A 22287-nucleotide genomic window follows, 5' to 3' on the forward strand; every position below is an offset into this window, starting at 1 on the left:
AGGATCACAGTCCAGGTAAAGACTAGAAGTGAAAGAGTTTGCTGTGTTTTAGGAAACTTGGTTCTCCCTATTAGAGCCTCTTATGCTGCCACATAGAAACAATCAGAGGGAACGGATGCAGTAAGCAGGGGTCAGTGCTCCCCAGTGTGCATTTATGGAACACTTGCTGTAAGGCAGGCATGGGACTAAGCTCATAGTGGTGAACAAAACGGGAAAATGTTCTACTACAGAAGCAACTGACAAATAAGCAAAATATTAAATATACAACACATCATGGTGGTAAGTGCTATGGAGAAGTAAAAAGGAGGAAGGGGAGGGCCTGGAATTTTAAACCAGACAGGCAAGGAAGGGCAGGGAAGGCCTGTTAGGAGGTGTCACGGGAGGAAAAACATGAGGGAGCAAGCCACACAGATATAATGAAGAACTGCTCTTTGGAGAGATAACTGCAAATGCAAAGGCCCTGAGGCAAGAACTCGATGGATGTGTTTGAGATACATGGGGGAGTGCATAACACAAAGATGGACACAGAGCAAACAGTGAACATACGCTGGTGTTCGTTTTATCTAATAATATGAATTATTGATTTGTTATTATGAAAGTCACATCATTAAGGCAAATGAGTTGGAAGAATTGTGATAGCGGAAGGGAGACTTCAATTGACACAGGTAACCTGAAAATTCTTACCTCAGAAGCTTTCATGGGAGTGGTGGGAGTTCACAAGTCACTGTGCTACAGGTCAAAAGACAATGCACTGATGGCGTGTAAGGTTCAGAGACACAGGTGGCTAATGAGGGAGGCTGCCAGTCACGGTGCTAGATGACAACAGGGAGTCAAAATACACTCTGAGGTTTATATCTGGATATATAAGGTTTTTTTTATTGCAGTATCTCTTTTTTGATAAAAATATTCAATGGGGGATTAGATGCACACAACTGAGTTAGATGCAAAAGGATGAAAAATCACCCAAGATTCTGTTAGACAATTTGTTCTGTAACAAACAACTCACAAAACCTAGGATTTATCACTACCATATATATTGTGTTGTTTTGCCATTCAATTTGTTGGTACCATAACTATTCCGCAGGAAACAGGATTATCATTAACATAATATAATCTTTCTTATGAAGAATTTGGTAACAGTGTTCCATCATAGTTTTCATGAGAAGGCTTTTTCTAATGGACCTAACTGATTCAGTTCCTTCTCATTATGAATGTCCCAAGGTTTAATTAGGCTGATGACAATTTGGGAAGTTTCCCTCTCCTCATTCAGTGCATTCTCAGATATCATCTTCTGAACAGTCATGTGTGACATTTTAGTGTGGACATTTCTACTTAAAATAATAGTCTTTTGCATGGATTCAAAAATGTACAATCAAACCTGTCCTCAATGAGGTTTTCTCACTCTCTTTATCTCAAGTGTGAATACTCTGATGCATGTTGAGCACCGATTTCTGAACAAAACCTTTCCCACAGACTGCACACTTGTAGGGTTTGTCTCCAGTGTGTGTTGTCTGGTGTTTATTCAAATTTGACCTGTCAGTAAAGGCCTTCCCACACTCAGCACACACATAAGGCTTCTCTCCTGTGTGAATTCGCTGATGCACTTGGAGCTGTGATTTCTTGGTGAAAGATTTCCCACAGTCACTGCATTCATAAGGTTTCTCCCCAGTATGAATTCTATGATGTGTAATCAACTCTGACTTCTGTCTGAAAGTCTTCCCACATTCAGAGCACATGTAGGGCTTTTCTCCTGTATGAGTTTTCTGGTGTTTACTGAGATTAGACCTGCCACTAAAGGCTTTCCCACACTCAGCACACACATAGGGTTTCTCTCCTGTGTGAATTGGCTGATGCACCAGGAGCTGAGACTTGGAGGTGAAGGATTTTCCACAATCACTGCATTCATAAGGTTTCTCTCCAGTGTGAATTCTCTGGTGAGTAATAAAGTTTGACTTCCGGATGAAGGCTCTTCCACACTCAGTGCATACATAAGGTTTCTCTCCTGTGTGAATCTTCTGATGCACAATGAGTATTGATTTCTGGTTGAAGGCTTTCCCACATTCATGGCATTCATATTGTCTCTCTCCAGTATGAATTTTCTGGTGTATATTGAGATGTGATTTCTGGGTGAAGGCTTTTCCACAGGTACTGCATGCATAAGGTTTCTCTCCAGTATGGATTCTCTGATGTGTAATCAAGTCTGACCTCTGAGTGAAGGCCTTTCCACATTTAGAGCATATATAGGCTTTCTCTCCTGTATGAGTTTTCTGATGTGTAATGAGATTTGACCTGTTGGTGAATGCCTTCCCACATTTACTGCACATATAGGGTTTTTCTCCTGTGTGAATTCGTTTATGCACATGGAGTTGTGACTTGGAAGTAAAGAATTTTCCACAGTGACCACATTTATAAGGTTTCTCTCCAGTATGAATTATTTGATGTGCAATCAAGTGTGCCTTCTGGATGAAGGCCAATCCACATTTCATGCACACATATGATTTTTCTCCCGTATGAATTCTCTGATGCACTGTGAGTGCTGACTTCTGAGTGAAGGCTTTTCCACAGTCACTGCACCCATAAGGCTTCTCTCCAGTGTGAATTCTCTGATGTATAATCAACTCCGACCTGTAAGTAAATGCCTTCCCACATTCTGTACATATGGAAGATTTCTCTCTAATTTGAACTTTTTTATGTGTCATGAGGTTGGAGCTATTATTAAAGAACTTGTCATACTGAGTACATACATATGGCTTTACTCTTGTGTGAATTCGTTGATGTACCTGAAGTTGTGACTTGGAAATGAAAGATTTCCCACAGTTACTGCATTCATATGGTTTTTCTCCAGTATGAATTCTTCGGTGTGCAATTAAGTGTGTCTTCTGTATGAAGGCCTGTCCACATTCAATACATATGTAGGATCTCTCACCTGTATGAATTTTCTGATGCATCTTGAGTGTGGACTTTTGTGTGAATGCTTTTCCACAATCACTGCATTCATGATGTCTCTCTCCAGTATGAATTTTCTCATGTATACTGAGATCCGAGTTATAAGAGAAGCCTTTTCCACATTGACTGCATTGATAGAGTTTTTCTCCGGTATGAATCCTCTGATGCCGGAAGAGAGAAGATACTTGGAAAAAGGATTTTCCACATTCACTGCATTTATAGGGCTTTTCTCTAGTATGAGTTCTTTGATGTGTAATGAATTCAAGCTTCTCTACAAAAGCCTTCCCACATTCAATACATACATAGAGTTTTTCTCCCGTATGAACTTTCAGATGTACTTTTAGCTGTGACCTCTGAGTGAAGATCTTTCCAAATTCAGCACATTTATAAGATTTCTCCCCAGGATGAATTTTCTGACGTTGAGAGAATGCTTGTTTATAACTGACAATTTTTCCACATTGATTATGGTCCCATAATTTCTGTCCTGTTGGGAGTACACTCAAGGTTAGTATAGGAAGATATGCTACCATATTTAGTAATCTTTGTAACATTCTTTGATGAATTATTTCATTTACGACTTTGTAAATATAAATTATGCTTTAAACCGTTTACAACTGACTGAATTGAGGGGGTCTTTTGGAAAATGAAGTGATGTTTGGGCTCACATGAATTATTTTTCTAATATCTTTATATTCATAATGCCTCTTTGTAGTCAATATTTTCTTAAAGACTGTAACATCACTTAAAGATTTATTTTCTCTTTGCTGACAGATCTCCAGCTCATCACCAATCTGCCACAATTCTTCTAAAATTAAATACAGCCTACCATCACTTCTATCATCATCTTCCCTTTGAATGTGCAAAGAAGCCTTTTCAGAGATTCCTTGCAATAAGGTTAGAAACTAAAATTCCCTTTCTCAATGGAGAAATAGGTGATTTTAGCTCAAGAACAGCTAGCAGAGGCAAGAGGAGAGGGTGCCAAAGGCTCAGTCCAGTTGAATACAGAGGAGAGGGTGATGTTGAGTAACTTGATGACAAGAGTGGTCACACTGTACTCACAGGAGACATTTTGGGAAACAATTCAACAGTTATAGGAAATAAACTAGATGAATAAATAAACATGGATAGATGTGGAAAAAGGTAAAAAAAAAAAAAAGAAACAGCGTAGTAACATTCACATAAACTAATGATCTATACCTATAATTCACTTTAAATTTTACAGCTTGCATGAATTCAAAAATATTTCCTCATATAAAACAGGGGCTTATCATGGGAAGGTGGATGGGTGTGGAGAAAGGACAGAAAAAGGAATGAATAAAAAATAATAATAATACAGAATCGTGACATAAACTCATGATGATAGTGTGTACTAAACTGAGGACTATGATTAAACTCAAACCTCATCAGGTGAAGTATAAAAATAAAGCAATAACAAACAAAAAAACCAACCAAGTAGAGAGATCCTGGTCAGTGTAGAATTACTGAAGCAACATTAGAAGGAAATGGCAGGAAGGGTGATTAATGTGAAACATAGCAGAAAGGTACTCCCAAAGATTAAGTGCCAGTAACCCCTCAAGAAATCAGCTGGATGAAAGGCATGGACAATTGGGAAGAAGTGAGAAATCTCATGGCAGTGACTATGGAGAAAATATAATAGGAAGCCAGCCTGTTGGAGATAAAGTTATGATGCATCTCATAGTGAGAAATAAATAAATAAAAGGGTACTAGCAGGAGGGGGAATGCATGACACGTAGTAATTATGAAAGAAAGTAGATCATGGATTGACTGAATGTATAAAGAAAGATCCCAAGACTATAAGGAAGGTAGGAAAGAGAATGTTAGAGAAAAGACACATATCAAGAAAGATCTTTAGGCCGGGCGCGGTGGCTCACACCTGTAATCCTAGCACTCTGGGAGGCGGAGGCTGGTGGATCACTCGAGGTCAGGAGTTCGAGACCAGCCTGAGCAAGAGCGAGACCCCCGTCTCTACTAAAAAAAATAGAAAGAAATTATCTGGCCAACTAAAAATATATATAGAAAAAAAAATTAGCCAGGCATGGTGGCGCATGCCTGTAGTCCCAGCTACTCGGGAGGCTGAGGCAGAAGGATTGCTTAAGCCCAGGAGTTTGAGGTTGCTGTGAGCTAGGCTGACGCCACGGCACTCACTCTAGCCGGGCAACAGAGGGAGACTGTCTCAAAAAAAAAAAGAAAAAAAAGAAAGAAAGATCTTTAATGAGGCAGATTGGCACATGACCCAGAATCCAAAAAGCCAAGGAAGAAGACAGAAGTGACAAAGGTCATCCAGGTACAAAGCATTTAGACATCTGAGAGGCCAACAATGTCACAGTTCTCAAACAATATAAAAAATTTAGAACCTTCCAGAAGAGTCAGGTTAATAGCATTCCAAAGGATCCAGTCTTTCTCAAGACAAGTGAGACTTACTCCCCTGTGTCCCACCTGCCTAGGTCATAACTCACTCACCTGGACAGCTCTGATGTAGATTCTTACCCTGCAATGCCCATGGTTCCTTTCCTTGTTCCAACATTACAACCTCTTCTTTGGGAACTTGATATCCTATACAGGGGAGATGATAAAGGATGGGGTCCAGCTAATTTTGTTTCAGAGACCAACCAATAAAGTCTTATTATTGTTCAATGAGGGTTTGTTCCTCAGAAAAGTAACCATATATTTCTGAGAACAGAGTAATATTATGAGTGCCATAAATAGATAAACCCTGGAAAATGAAGAACAAAACCATCACATATTTAAGATATCTCATAGTATTTATCAGCTAAAAATGGAAACACTCCTAGTGAGGCCTCCTTACCTACTGAGAGCAGGTGTCTGTAGGTCTCCAGCATCACATCCCAGTAGAGGTTTCTCTGAGAAGGGTCAAGGTGCTGCCATTCCTCTCTGCTGAAATCTATAGCCACATCCCTTAATGACACAGATCCCTGTAAGGGTACAATCCTGTTCAATATGAATAGTTATCTTTGGGGGATAGACAAACTATATTTAGGAATATGGAACATGGGATTTGTTGTTATGTTTATTTAGCTCCTCTTTTTAAAAACTCACCCCTGGGGGGTGCAAGGGCAATATATGTAACCTAAACTTTTGTACCCCCATAATATGGTCAAATAAAAAAAATATTTCATTATAAAAAAAACTTCACCCCTTTTTTCCCTATAAATTATTATGAAAATTTTCAAACAGAGAAAATTTGAAAGACTTGTACAGTAAAAACCTGTATACCCACAACCTAGGCTCTGTCATTAAAACTACTTGTTTTATCACACATCTATCTATCCTTTTATTCATCCATCTTACTTTTTTTCCCATTTCAAAGTATACTGTAGATGCCACTATCCTTCCTGCTAAATATTTCGCAATGCAAATCATTAACTAGAATAATATTTAACTTTTTTCAGTAAAATTTACATATAATTAAATGCTATCTATTTTTACACATTTTGTGGACTTACAGAAGTCCAATAAAGAATGTATGCTATTTGTCCTGTACCATAATTAATCATTTATTTTTCTTTTTCTCTTTTAAGAGATGGCGTCTCACTCTGTCACCCAGGTGGGAGTACAGTGGTGATCATAGCTCACTGCAGCCTCCAATACCTGGGGCTAAAGGGATTCTCCCACCTCAGACTCCAGAGTAGCTGGGATTACAGGCACGTGCCACCATGCCTGCCTAATTTTTCTTATTATTTTTTTGTAGATATGTGGTCTCACTATATTGCGCAGGCTGAATTATTCATTCATTTTTCAAAACTGATAATTAAAATAGGCCGTCTTTTAGTCTTCTAGCAACTGGATGAATCAACTGTGATACACTTTGGAGCAATTTAGGACTAGTCATTATGCTAGTCCTGGGAACTTGGAAATGAATTATTTACATTCCAAATATCCTAGCCACTTTAAAAACTTGGAAAATAAAGAAGACTAAAGTTACAGAAGACATAAGTTCATCAAGGTCTTGAAAAGTAGATCTCCATGTGGGACACACTGAGGGCCCAAAAGAAGAAAATGTGCATTCTACATGAGGGGGTAAGTTTACATTCCATAGAGGTGCAGAATTTAAATTGGAAGATAAGAAGAATAATACAGAATATGGAGTGAGGAGGACATTCCCCAGAAGACATGAAAAATGGTGGAGAAATAGGAAAATACACAATGAGTCTGGGGAACAGCAAATAGCTCTATATAAATGGATAGAAGTCCACATGATGTGTCAGAACGGTAGTTACAGGAAAAACAGTTGGACCACAGAGAAGCATGGATTTTTTTACTTTTAGTACAGGAAATAAAGGTGATCAGATTTATAACTAAAATATATTTCGCTATAAGATCTGTATTGCAAGATAACCAAACAAGCAACTGATGAGGAAAAGTTCTTAACAGAATGATTCTAGCTAATAAAGAAGTTAATGGCCAGGCGCAGTGGCTCATACCTGTAATCCTAGCACTCTGGGAGGCCGAGGCGGGAGGATTGTTTGAGCTCAGGAGTTCGAGACCAGCCTGAGCAAGAGAGAGACCCCGTCTCTACTAAAAATAGAAAGAAATTATATGGACAGCTAAAAATATATATAGAAAAATTAGCTGGGCATGGTGGCACATGCTTGTAGTCCCAGCTACTCGGGAGGCTAAGGCAGGAGGATTGCTTGAGCCCAGGAGTTTGAGGTTGCTGTGAGCTAGGCTGACGCCACAGCATTCTAGCCTGGGCAACAGAGTGAGACTCTGTCTCAAAAAAAAAAAAAAAGAAGATAAAATTAAAATATCACCATTTACAACTACTACTGAAATAATAATCATTAATCAATAATCATTAATCAAAATAAAAAATCATTAATCAAAATCAATAATCATTAATGGTTGCTGAAATGGTTCAGGTGAAAGTGAAAGGCTGAAGAAAAATTTCTAATGGATGGATCAGCTAATAATATCTGTATCTACCCATCAATTTTAACATGACAAAAAGGGAAATAACCAGATATTATGTGCCTCCTGATATGACATAATAATGAATATCACTATACCACCTATGAAAATATTCTTGCCCAAAAAACCAAAAAAACATTTAAATCTGAATCTCATCAAGGATCCAGATCTAACAAGCCATTCAAAGTCAATGAGAAGGAGAAAGGAACATATTGAACAATACCAAGACCAAAACATCAGCTAAATCCAGAGGGCAGCAAATGAACCATTTCTTCAAAAAATAAATTACAAAAGAAAGAATATGGAGGGGAATCTTTTCTTTATTAAAAGAGACTTATGAATCATTCTAACCAAATGTAACTTCTGGACCTTGTTTGGCTCTTAACTAAAATGAACTGACATTAAAAAGACATTTATAACACATGTTGAGAAATTCAAATGATAGGTATTAGATAATGTCAAGGAATTACTGTTATTTTGTTTTAGGTATAATAATGGCTTACTGGTTATGCTAAATAAAAAGTAAAAAAAAAGTTCTCATGTCTTAGAGATACATACCAAAGTACTTTTAGATAAATCATGGTGTTTGGGATTTACTTAAAAATGATCCAGCAGCTTGTTTGAGGGTTTAATGAAATAAGAAGTGCAGACTGGAAGTGAGGCAGCGGAAGAAGTAACGTCCGCTGGAAGTGAGCCACTGGGATGCTGTAGGCTTGCTGCCTGGTGGAATGGCAAATGAGGAGGAAGACACCATCTTTGAGGAAGAAAATGAAGAAATTGGAGGAGGTGCAGAAGAAAGAGACTTTTTCTAAAGAATTGAGATGTATGACTTTGGAGATGACCAGAATCCTTATACTGAGTCAGTAGATATTTTTGAAGACCTTGTCATAGAGTTCATCACTGAAATGACTCACAAGGCAATGGAGACTGGAAGACAAGGTTGATTACAAGTTGACGATATTGTCTTCTTGATTCGAAAGGACCCAAGGAAGTCTGCTAGGGTTAAAGACTTGCTTACTATAATGAAGAATTGAAACGAACTACAAAAGCATTTGATGAAGCAAACTATGGATCTTGACACCTTTTGTAGTTTCCACAACTCCATTATGTTCTTAGGAAAACATATATAATAATAATTGTATATTTTCTACAGTGAGGTCCTGATATCTACCTATGTAAATGAAAGATGGAGAAACACAGAGTTTTTTGCCATTATTTTCATGCCTTTGATTGTGGAGTGATATTGGATTGATTACCTGCCTTTATATGACCATACTTGAATTACTTATTTGGTTTTAATGACCACACATAAGTTAAACTACCTTGCAAACCATGCAGTTCCTTCTGACTTTTGACTATCTAAAGGATGAAATAGTATTTATGTGTTAGGTATACTTGTGCCATTGTAACCTATACTGTAGCTATTTAATATGTGAAATCTAAATGGCATCTTTGACTTTACAATAGCTGAAACATGTGCTTTATGTATTCTGAAATTTGTATACAAAAGTAGACAGGTTGTTAGAGTGAACTTTTTTGTGTTTCTTTTAAGGAGATGATAGAGGAAAATATAGGGTTTTTTGTAAGAATGTTTATCTATTTTAAAAGATAATTTATTTTAATATTCTTTTCTTCAGATAACAAGAATGATCTTATTTTTTTGGAAAAACTGAAAGTTTCATGTGAATGCTTCTGTGTTGGAAGCCTTTTTTGATTTAAAACCTTTTGGGGCTTATAACACACCATTTGTTAAGTTTTGGGATAACTCATTTTCTGAGATCAGATTAAAGCTTCTAAAAATAAATGCTTTCAGTAGCAAGAATGGCACTGCTTAAAAATTGAATGGCAGTGATGGCAAGATAAGCATTCAGGGTAGTGTTTTATTAACATATCTGTAAGTACTTGTTCATTGTGGAAATGTGTACTTGATGAAAACCATTATGTGTCTATGGAAACTACTTTTATAGTTCAGGATATACAGGTTTTATGTGTATGTAGCTTATTTTAAGTCTCACTCATTTTTACAAAATCTCTTCCAGAAAATAAAAGAGGAAGAACACTTCCCAACTAATTTTGTAGGCCAGTATTACTAAGATATCAAAACCAAACAAAGATAGTACAAAAAAAAAATAGAGAACAATATCTTTAATGAACTTAGATGCAAACATGCTCAACAAAATATCAGCCAATTGAATCCAACATAGAATGAAAAAAATTACATACCACAATAAAGTAGAGTTTATAAAAGAACTCTGTGTACTACATTTTGTAACTTCCTGGGAATCTATAATAATTTCAAAATTAAAAAGTTTAAAAAATATATTAAAAGACATTTATTCTCAAAACATACAGAACATTTTGGGGTGCACAAGACTGGAAGATCAGTCAGAAGACTCACTGCATAATTCATGAAAGAATATGAATTATGGCTGACCCTTGAACAACACGGGTTTCAACTGTGTGGATCCACTCATATGTAAATTTTTTTAATAAAAGTTACACTGAATATGCTTCTCTCTCCTGCCTCCCCTTCCACCTACTCTACCTCAGTCACCTGTGAGACATCAAGACAAGACCAAACCCTCTTCTTCCTTCTCCTCAGCCTATTCACTGTGATGACAACAGGATGAAAACCTTTATGATTATCCACTTCCACTTAATGAACAGTAAATATAATTTCTCTTCCTTGTGATTTTCTTAACATTTTTTTCTCTAGCTTATTCTATGAATACACTACATAATACACATAACATACAAAAAATGTGTTATCAACTGTGTTATTGGTAAGGCTTTTGTTCAATAGTAGACTATTGGTAGTTAAACTTTTGGGGAGTCAAAAGTTATATGGAGATTTTAAACTGTGCAGGGCTCAAGGGTCAAGTGTATTCATTTACCTAAAGTAAGGCTATAGCGTTAAAAGGGCTATAGAAGGAAATTGGCATTAACCATTAAGAGGTAGAACTCATATTAAGGGTGAAGGTGAGAAAAATGTTTTAGAAATATTCGTATCAGTTTTGTGTCACCATGTAGATTCTGGTGTCACACATGGATTTAAGGACTAGAGGAGGCAGCTGGGAAAAGAAGACAAGAAAAACGATTTAAATTTTGTACATACTGAGGTTTAGGTGACAGGACATATGTGAGGATGTATACTAAGCAGCGGACAGAGAGCCTGTGTGGAGATGAAGATTCAGAAATCATAGGTATAGAGCAAGTCATCGAATTCAGGGGAGGGCATGAGCATGCAGGAAGGACGTGGAGAAAGTATTAAAGCTACTTATAATTTTTAATATCTAAAATTTTTAATATCTAAAATTATCTATAATTTTTAATATCTACCTGCTTGATTTCTTCATTTAACTGTGTTCAGAGATTTGTTTCTTTGTGATGTGTAATGATTCTGTTCATGGGACTTAAAACATTGTCATTTCTTTGAAAATGTTCCCTATATACCTGAAAAGAATACACGTGTTTTAATTTTTCTCTTTGTCATACACTTGCATACTCACACCCTATGTACACCAAACCCCCAGCCCTCAAACCCTAGATCATCGAGAATTTAATGGGGAATCAAAAAGATGTCATGTTAGCCTGGAAAGTAGCTTTGACATCTCATCAAACGAGCTTCTTATAAACAGTTTGTCCGGGAAGAAATCTCCTCACGCAAAGATAATAATAAACATCTCCTGATGTACAAAGATACTCTAAGCAAAAAGAATGAAAGAAAAAACAGAGGACATTACGTGAAATATAAATTGACACAAAGAGAAGAAAACATTTTACCATGAATTTAAGGAATTCGCTAAAACAATTGACTACTTAAAATAATTAAATCCAAGGAAGAATTAATGGGAAAACAGATAGGCTAAGAATATTCTTATGTAAATTGTTGAAAAATAAATTGGAGAACTCAGTACAGAAGTAAAAAAAGCAAAAATGCAACCTAAAAATGAAGTTCTCCCTGAAAGGGATGAAAAGACACTGCAAAAACACACAAGGTGGCAAAGAGCTGATAAAGACAAGTGAGAAACATGAAATGGAAATAAAGATTTTTAAAGGGAAATAGAAAAAAAATTTTTTTAAGTTTAATGAAAACATTCAACAAACAAAAGAATGCTTGAAGTGGCAGTATAGAATTTGTCTTGTTATTTGCAGTACAAATTTAATAGATATTGTCTTAAATAATAGATTAGAATATTTAGTTCAAAAAGTTAATGTTGTAAAGGTGACACTAAAAGAACAAAACAAACAAAAAAGAATCCAAACCTTCCATATTACCAGAAAAGGGACACAGGAGATAAATAACTTTTTGACATTATTTTTAGTACTGTTTTGCTATACTATATATCATAACTTCTGATATATATTAATAGTATTATTTTTTAGATATTTTACTATCTTCATTTTGACTTCTTTGACTTTGGAACGGGCTACTGAATGAAAAAATGTTTGCTTCACTTATTGGCCAATGATAAACAATTCGCTTTTGTTTTCATCTACTCCTGAATGTAGTTAATTAATATATTAATATTTGATTTCTAAATCTAGGTTGATAATTTCCAGGTTTTTTGGGCATCAAGGTTAATAACGTAAACAAAAATAAAATAAAACCAAAAACAAGGTTGACAATAATTTTGAACAGTATCTTTTACGTAATATGGCATAAAGACCAACTCTAAAAACACATGAACTTTTCTATCATTTTTGACTGTGTTGGAAGTGTTGAGTCAACATTCTAAATTCTTCAGGAACTTTTGAATCACTCATTCTTACCAATTTAGACATTTATTTTTGGTAAAACTTTATCCTTTTGTTTAGGTTTTCGTATTTTTTGTACAATTCTATATAATATTGATTCATGATTATTTTAATCTTAGGTGTAGAAGTAACTATTTCTCCTGTTTTGTTACATACTTTAGTGTGTATCTTCACTACTTTTTCTTGATCATCACCACATAGAGGCAACTGTTTCTATCAAACATCTTCATGAACTATTTTTCTTCTCTGTGACTGATATCTTTCCTTATCTTTTTTCAGTCCTTATTGTTCTTTTATATTATTCACTATATTTTTCCCCTCTAGAGTTTAGCTTTACCACACAAACTTCAAAATATAGTCTTTTATTCACTGAAATACTTTTTAAACTGTGGTAAAGTATACATAACATAAACTTTGACATTTTAATCATTTTTAAGTGGCCAGTTCAATGGCATTAAGTACATTGAAATTGTTGTATGACAGCCTTCTACTTTTTACTTCTAATTTAATACTCCTGGTCAGAGAACAGAATCAATACTACAGGAAAGGTTTATATTTTTTGTTTACTTTTATCAATAAGTTTTTGAGATTAGTGTGATAAAATGGCCAATGGTACATTTAATGATTTCTGTTTATTTTACCTAATATAGCTCAAAGACACATTATTAGTAAAATAAATGTTGATAAATTTTATAATTCTTTGTACATTAATCCTTTTGTAAGTAGGAACTACTCCTCTTCATGTCTTTAGGTGTTTTATATCTTAAATTCCTTCCGATCTGTTCCTAAAATTGCAGCCCTAGAATTCTTTTGGCTCTTGTTTCTTTTTTTTTTTGAGACAGAGTCTCACTCTGTTGCCCAGGCTAGAGTGAGTGCCATGGCGTCAGCCTAGCTCACAGCAACCTCAAACTCCTGGGCTTCAGCGATCCTACTGCCTCAGCCTCCCGAGTAGCTGGGACTACAGACATGCGCCACCATGCCCAGCTAATTTTTTCTATATATATTTTTAGTTGGCCAGAAAATTTATTTCTATTTTTAGTAGAGATGAGGTCTCGCTCTTGCTCAGGCTGGTCTTGAACTCCTGACCTCCAGCGATCCACCCGCCTCGGCCTCCCAGAGTGCTAGGATTACAGGCATGAGCCACCGCGCCTGGCCTGGCTCTTGTTTCTGAGTCAATCTTTTTCCAGTCCTTTATTTTCCAATGAAGACAAAAGCAACCCCTGACAGCTAAGAGTTGCGCTGATACTATCAGTTAATCTCAGTGTTGCTACAAGACATGGCAGGATCAGCTAAGTCATGGTATTCTCCATAGTGCTATGCAGAAATAATCTCACAGAGCACCAACATCAAACAAGACCACTCTCTGACCATCATGGTGCAAGACAAAACCAATCGTGTCTGAGCATAGAAAAAGCCAGAATATTGTTCAAATCACAAAACTGAACAAACATGTCCTTATTCTGGCTAATACAGGTGATTGCTGCTTCTTTACCAATTGCAGCTTTAGCTTCACTCCATTCTTCCTATGTTCTAGATAAAAATTATAAGATACCCAATCATAAAATTATCTAGCAGTGACAGACGTGCAAGTTCACTGAGATTCAGCTGAGACACTTAGTTCAGGTTACTAAACCCTGAAATTAAATTCCATTACTTCTTATATTTCCAATAGAAAGAGAAGATATGACAAGAATGTCCAATGCTACCTTGTTCATAATATTAATATTTCCTGTGTTTTTCAAAACAAAAATTAAAAGGTAATGTGTACAAAGTTTGGCTAATAGGCCATTTTTTGTGAAATCCAAAGAAAAACAATTGTAGCTGTTTTCACTTGCATACAGAACTAAGCAAACAAAGAAAAATAATAAAACTGGTCATCTACATAGGGAGACATGGACAGGCAGAGGAAAGGTGAATGAACCACAGTCCCATCTTTCCTGTGAATTTCTTTCACCATAATACTTTTCAGCGCATTTCTTTTTGTATTTTTCTAAGTTTTGTACTAAGCGTATATATTGCCCATTCAAAAAATTAAACTATTCCTAATAAACTATCACAATATCTTCAGAGGGATAAGAAATAATATTACACCCACAAAATAAGAACAGGATGCTAATAAAAAAGAATATTTAGAAAACAAACTAAAGTATTTAAATCTCAAAACTTTGAATTAAAATGCTGATACGTGCAATGAGCAGCTCAGTAAGGGCTGGAAGACAAAGCTGATGAAGTTTCCTAGAAAGGAGAGCAGCAAAGAAATAGAAAATACCTGAGGAAAAAAACGGAGAACCAACATCTGAAAAACAAAAATTTCAAAAAGAAAATAGAGAAAATAGTTGTGTTTGGAGAGGCAATGTAGGAAGAAATGGAAAAATACTTTCAAAATCCCATATGAAAGTGACTTCTAACCAGATATTCTATCTACAGGCAAAAGATCAAAATAGTTTTAGGATGAAATAAACAACAGTTTTCCTTGACAGTTCACCTCTCCACTGTCACACACTCACTTGGCCTCTAGAGATGGAGACATTACCCAAAGGTTGCTCATTCTTAACAGAAGATCAAGATTTCAGGAGCAGCAGGTCTAGAGTCTGGCTGCTTCATGTGGCCCATCTGCCCCTGCCCAGAGGCTCTGGTGACTGATCAGAGATATCTATTCCTGGGATAAATTCCCAAACCTGAGACAACTCCTCACCTCATATGAGCTGTTATGATCCTCTGGAGACAGGACTGGGGATCTCTGGTGTGAGGTCCAATTAGCTGGCATGGCCAACTGGGTTGCAATCCTTGTTCTCTAGGGAGCCTGAAGCTTATCAGTATTCTGTGAACTCAAGCAGAGCTGCTAGGAAGATCTGGACTCTGGAGAAAAGATCTGGCCCAAGGGCTCTCTAGAGACACCATGAAACCTGGAAAGACAATGTCCACATAGTCAGTCATTCAATATAAATACTTACTAGACACACTAAAGTACAGGTCCCTGAGCAAGAAACCAGACCAGTGGTTCTTAAACTTGAGTATGCATTCAAGTCATCTGGAGGGCTTGCTAAAATATAGTTAAAAAGTCTGATCCTGACCCCCAGAGTTTCTGATTCAGGAGGTCTGAGGTAGGTCCCAAGAATTTTCATTTCTAACAAGTGCCCAGATAATGCTGATACTGTTAGTCCAGGGACCACATTTTTAGTAGGACAAGTGCTGTGGAGAATATAAAGTTTAACAAAATCTGTGATATGAATTAGTCACGGTGAAATATGGGAAAGACCACGAGATTTGGAATAACAATACTACAGATTTGAATTGCAGCTCTGCTATCTTTCAGTTATGAAAATATGAAGAAGTTATTTCAGTTTTAGTTTCAGAAATGAGGATAAAATGCCTAGCTCATAGTTGTGAAAATTAAGTGACATGATGCTTGTAAAGTACTTCATGCCCTCCTAGCACAAGAATCATGCAGTATCAGCAATTAGCATGATCTATCAAATATCAAAACTTAATATAAAAATAATATAACCAAACAACTAAAACAATATACCAGACAATACTGATCTATATATGTGACAAAGTGCTATTCAATTGAGTGTGCACAAGACATTCATTGCATAAATGGTGCTGATATAACTGGCCATCTTCCTGGAACAAAACAAAGTACATCTCCATCACAAAGTATTCAGTAGACAAATTCCAGTAGGACTGAACATTTAAATATATGTATTTTTAAAACCCTAAAGAATATTAAAATAAATTTTAGGAGTACATATCTGTATAACATTGTGGTGGAGTGGGAAGGATCTTACTCCACAAGAGGAAATCAAGAAGTTATAACAGAAAAAACATATTTCTGATTAGATGATATTTCCTAATTTTATGTTAAAATAAAACAAAATCAAAATGAAGAGATATATAACATTTTTAATGTATGATATCACCTAATCAGATATTTCCTAATTTTATGTTAAAATATAACATAAAAATCAAAATGAAGATATATATAACATTTTGTTAATGTATGATGATAGTTCGCTTCTAATGTTAAAACAACGCTAGCAATCACTAGGAAAAAATATGCCAAAAGAAAAAAACTGAAAAAAAATATGAACAGTCACAAAAAAAGAAACAAATGGAAATTAACCAAAAAGGTGCCAATTTTACTAACAATGAAAATTCATCAGAGCAATTAGATATAATTTTCCCTCAGAATTGTAAAAAGTTTAAAAAAGCAACAATATGCAGTGCTGGAAAGCATTTGGGAAAATGAGTTCTTTTATAAATTGTTAGTGCAAGCTTGAATTGCTATAATATATTTGGGGCTATTTTGTCATATCATTTATTAAAAATATACAAGTGTTTCTAACAATATAGTTTCAAATATATAAAGAAGAAACTGACAGAAGGAAGGACAAATAACCTTTCCAGTGCGAGTAGTTTACCTTCCCCTGTAATGAATCAAGCAGACAAAATAATCTGAGGAGATACGTATATTAATGATATGTCTAATGAATATCTATAACAATACAATTAGAGAACTTATGCATATTATTTTTATGTAACTGATGTGACATTTATGAAAACTAACCATGAACTAAGCCACAAACCAATTTTTGAACTTGAGCCTCACCTACAGAAATCATCTGAAACAGAAAATGCACTTCTAAATAACTCATGGGTCAAAGAAAAAAAAAAAGCTGAATTAAAAAAAAAAAAAAACCTTAGATTTAAACAAAAAAAGAAAAATGCTACACATCAAAGCTTGTGAATCTTTATATTAAAAGGCGGCTGAAATTAGCGACCTAAACTTTCAACTCAGGTTAGAAAGCAAGCTGATCACAGACCCCACCTGTCACCATAGCTAACACCTACATGCCTTCAGTCACTGACCACAAAGTGCCATGACTGACCCCCAAATCCCAATCACTCATCTCAAAGAGCCCCATCACTGACCCGAGAAACCCCCATCACACACAATCACCAACGGACGCCACAGACCTCCACAACAATGAACTCAAAAACCACCATAACTCCACGGAAAACCTCCCTTCCCCCATTACTGACTTCACAGAATCTCTAATCGCGATCAACCAAAACCTCAGAGACCTCAGGGCACTGGAATACGGAAATACTCCTGATGCCAGCGGCGAAAAAGCCTCCCAGGACCACAACGACTTCCGGTCTGACTTCTAGCTCCTCCCTTGATAGACTGTCGGTATTGCGCATGCCCTCAATGTACTTGGAACACACATTTAGCCTACAGTCAACAGGGCTCAGATACTCCTTTAGAGACATTGTGCAGTTTCCGTAAGACACGCTGTTGGGCAGAGAACATGGCCGCGCCCATTTGGTGCTTCTTCGTGCGGGCTGCCATGTTGGAAGCGTATCCATTCCGTACAGCAGAGGGATCAGCCATTCTCACGTTTCATAGAGCAAGGCTGAGATTCTCAAATAGCATGCAGGTATGTGACCTTTGTCTGAACGAACAGGCTTCTACTCAGGAGGAGGAAGTTCCTGGAGATGGGATCTGGAGGCCAGTTAGCTAAGAAAAGCTAAGTTACCCCTCTAAATACAACACACTGCTGGGCACAATTATCTGCTGAGCAGATAAGGGGAGAAATCAGTATGTTATAATGCACTTTTTAGAGAAACTACTATGGGAGCGGGTAGAATAGTCAAGCTAGGAGTGCGCTCCTGGGTGAAACCATCCCAGACAAGTCGGAGAGAGACTTCGGAATGGAAGGTAAGCTGCAGGAATGATGCTACAAACTCACGGGAGAAACCATCTTGGGAAACAGGGTAGAAGTCAGAGTAGTACAATCCTTTCTTGGCCGAGGGAGCAAAAGGAAGAAGTCCAGGTGTCTTCTGAAGGGCTGGGGCATGGGAGGAGAGGGAAATGGAGATTTGAATCCCCCGCATTGATCTCCATTAGCCTCAGCACTAACTCGACTACAATAGGCAGCAATAATAAAAATATTGGTATGGCCAACGTGTGACAGAAAGTGACTAAAGAAAGCTTTACTATTTTTATTTACCTTGAAATTAAAATATAATTAATAATAATGTACCTACAATGCAATGAAACTTAAGTCCAGTCACTAGCTCTGCCGCTAGCTGCTTTTATATGGAAATTATGAAGCTGCTAACACTCCCATATCCTCGTTTGGACCGGGGGCGGGGAGTCAGTGGGAGTGGGGGGACGCAGTGCAGGTAGGGAGCTGTAACGATACAATTCCTTTCACCTGGTGAGCTCCTAAATAGTCTTCACAAGCCAGCTTCTGCCAGGTAGTTCTACCTGACAGTGATGGGAGGTTCTATGCTCTACTTTTCGAAAGTGTTCACTCGAGCAGGTGGGGAATTTGTTTTGAGGGAATTGTGCTCATGCTCTGTGATGTGGGCATGCTGGGGACCTTCAGGCCAGTTATGTACCTCTCTGGGACTCAGCTTGAAAATAGAGCCAGTAAGAGAGTTGGACTTTGCTTATCCCTGGTTCTCCTTCTTCTCCCAAAGGATGGTCTAAGGAAAAATCTGTGGAAGTCCATTAGTGAACACACATTGCTACCAGAGGCCTAAGAATTACTGTTAATTTTGTAGGTGATGTGATTAAGTTAAAAAGAAGGCAACTCATCTTTTAGAGTTTCATATGGAAAAATTTATAGGCAGAATATAAGCTTTAAAAACTCTACTGAAGAAAGGTATATGAATGAAACAAGAATAACAAAATGTTGATAAATGTTGAAGCAGGGTGCTGGATACATAGAGTGCATTATAATCTCTCTTTAGTATATGTGTGAAAATTTCATAGTAAAAACTTAGAAAGGAATTAAAAAACATTTATAAGGGAATATTATCAAAAGAGAACAGGCGTGGTGATAGTATTATACAAACACAGGAATACCTCGGAGATATTTCGGGTTCAGTTCCAGACCACCACTATAAAGCTAGTCACACAAATTTTCTGATTTCCCAGTGCATATAAAAATTTTGTTTATACAATACTGTAGTCCATTCAGTGTGCAATAGCATTAAGTCTAAAAGTACAATGTACCTACCTTAATTGTAGCGGCCCGATTACAGAACGGGGGATGAACACAGAAAGAAACACACAGACACACAAAGACGGTACAAGACTGCAGCGCCGAAAAGCACCAGTCGCTTTATTTTTATACTCCTTTTGTCCAGCAGCTACTTTCTGGTACGTGACTATCTTTAGAGTCCTGAGGTGATATGTTCCATTTCTTATGGAAATTGCTCAAGGAAGGTAGACGTTTGCATGTTAACCTTTGGACCTCATTACCGATGCAGGACAATGAGACATGCCTTGGCTTGTGTGCAGGACCTAAGGCCTTTGGCTATTTTCCATAGGGAACAGTTTGTCTGTTCAATAGGCCTCTAGCTCCAGGAAGCATTCAGCAGTCAATAGGCCGTGTCCAGACCTACTGACTTCTGGCCTCAAGGAGTGTTCTGGACCTATTGACCTTTGGACCCAAGAAGCACGTCCAGCTTTGCTGACTCTGGGCTCAAGCCAATTCTTGCCCAGGGACGGTCCCTACATTAATTAAGCAATAATTATTGTTAAAAAAGTGATACTTCCCTGGGCAACTACAGTGGCTACTGTTCCAGAAGCACCGAGCTTGCTCCAGGGACATGCCAGTTGCAAGGTCTACTTTAAATCCAGGTAGCCATGCTGCAGCAGCAGAAGAAATGGGGGAGGGGGGATAGACGGCTACATGGGATCCAGGGCTGGCCCCTGCCCATCCTGTCCTCACGACCCCACTGACCAGACCTCTGGGTAGGTTCCAGTGCACCTGTAGAGCCCAAGCTTTGTGCTGTGAGGTAGCAATGCTGGACTCCACTTTGGATCTGATTGTAGAGAGGATGGGGTGACTAGTACTGGGGTCAGATGGGATGGGGATAAAATATGGTGATATAGGGATGGGGCCAGTGGGGCACATGGAGATACCTCAGTCCCCAAGTGAAGGTGTCAGCTGAAAACTCATTGACCCATGAATCCACTGCTTCCCTTTAACCTGGGCCTAGCAGGTCCCTGCCCTGGTCCCAAAGCCCAGGGTCTTCTGCCTCTCACCGCTACTTTCCAGGAAATTTTGAAACAAACACAAAGGCAAGTTCAAGGTAGAGCAAATGTGACATGGGCCACACGTGGAATTGGGATCCCAGAAGGGCAAATGGAGTGAGAGTGTGTTTCAGAGGCAATATTTGGCCATTCCAGGACTGACAATGACAATATTTGGCATACTTCCAAGGGGCAATGAAGACCCCAAGAAAGCTAAAGAAAAGCAAAGCATACCTGGGACCACAAGAGACCCTCTCTTGGAGTCCAAGTCAAGTTCAGAGAATCTTGTAAAAAGACAAAAAAAGTTTCTGAAACTGCAACCACCTCCACCCCACCTGCACCCATCCAACACTCAGTCCCTTTTACTCAGTGCAAACCATGGTAGCCAGAGGATTCTATGCTGGTAGGAAGTCACACACAGGAAAATAGGAATGAAGAGCAAAGTGCAGATGAAATGACACACACTTTATTACAAGGTGAAGGCCAGACACAGTAGCTACCTCTCATCCTATGTGAAGCATGCAGCCATCTGAATGGGCATTGAGAGCAAGTGTTCCCATGTTGGCAGAAGGCATGGAAACGCAGAACTGCATGATAATCACGTGTCCAATCATTAAAAATGATGTGTGGAGAAGAAAACACTAACGGAGTGGATCCCAAAGAATATTGTCTTTACTGAACTGAGAAATGTTTCTTGTTGATAAGACTGATACAGGGAAATAAAAATCAAGGCCTCAAAAACTACAGAAGACAGGCCGGGCGCGGTGGCTCACGCCTGTAATCCTAGCACTCTGGGAGGCTGAGGCGGGTAGATTGCTCGAGGTCAGGAGTTTGAGACCAGCCTCAGCAAGAGCGAGACCCCGTCTCTACTAAAAATAGAAAGAAATTATCTGGCCAACTAAAAATATATATAAAAAAAAATTAGCCAGGCATGGTGGCGCATGCCTGTAGTCCCAGCTACTTGGGAGGCTGAGGCAGGAGGATCGCTTAAGCCCAAGAGTTTGAGGTTGCTGTGAGCTAGGCTGACGCCACAGCACTCACTCTAGCCCAGGCAACAAAGTGAGACTCTGTCTCAAAAAAAAAAAAAAAAAAAAAAAAACTATGGAAGACAATAAAAGATGGAGAACATAGTATAGCTCTGGGGCCATGCAGAAGGAATCACTTCCAACTGCCATGTGGATCCTGGACATGAGTGTAAAATTTGGGTTTGAGACAATGATCTTGTCTCTATGTTACTCTTTTTTTTTTAATTTTTATTTTCAAACCAAAGCTGCTGTTGGAGTTACTCTCCTTTCTCTTAGTACTTTTTTGTCTTCAAGCCTCATATTGTGTCTTTGAAGTGTACTTTGGCAAATTTTGAAGGTTTGTCCCACCTACTCCCACCTCAGAAAACTTTCAAGCCCTCTCTACCCTTTCCTTCGGGTCCATGGGCATAGCCACATAGGGCCTGGCCATGAAAGGAGCCTTTTCCTGATTTAGGCACAAATGTTGGCCAGCCCTTTTCTTATTTCTTGGGGACAGTTCCACTACCAAGAGCATTCCTAGAGCGATTCCTGTTTTTTTCAATACAATTATGT

The 22287-nt window shown here is 37.7% G+C and overlaps 1 protein-coding gene and 1 pseudogene across 1 annotated transcript; one reads left to right on the forward strand and one right to left on the reverse strand.

Annotated features, from left to right (window-relative positions):
• Positions 1-882: 882 nt before the first annotated feature.
• On the reverse strand, positions 883-17762 carry ZNF585A (zinc finger protein 585A). The gene is made up of 5 exons (XM_045532164.1): positions 17701-17762; positions 15350-15560; positions 5774-5900; positions 5428-5520; positions 883-3430 (listed from the first exon to the last, which is right to left on the reverse strand). The coding sequence occupies exons 2-5, from the start codon at positions 15419-15421 to the stop codon at positions 1413-1415; spliced, it is 2310 nt and encodes a 769-aa protein (XP_045388120.1). The 5' UTR covers positions 15422-15560; positions 17701-17762; the 3' UTR covers positions 883-1412.
• On the forward strand, positions 8625-8974 carry LOC123624406 (annotated as a pseudogene).
• Positions 17763-22287: the final 4525 nt, after the last annotated feature.

This window comes from Lemur catta, chromosome 19, assembly GCF_020740605.2.
Source record: "Lemur catta isolate mLemCat1 chromosome 19, mLemCat1.pri, whole genome shotgun sequence".
NCBI classification, from domain to species: domain Eukaryota; kingdom Metazoa; phylum Chordata; class Mammalia; order Primates; family Lemuridae; genus Lemur; species Lemur catta.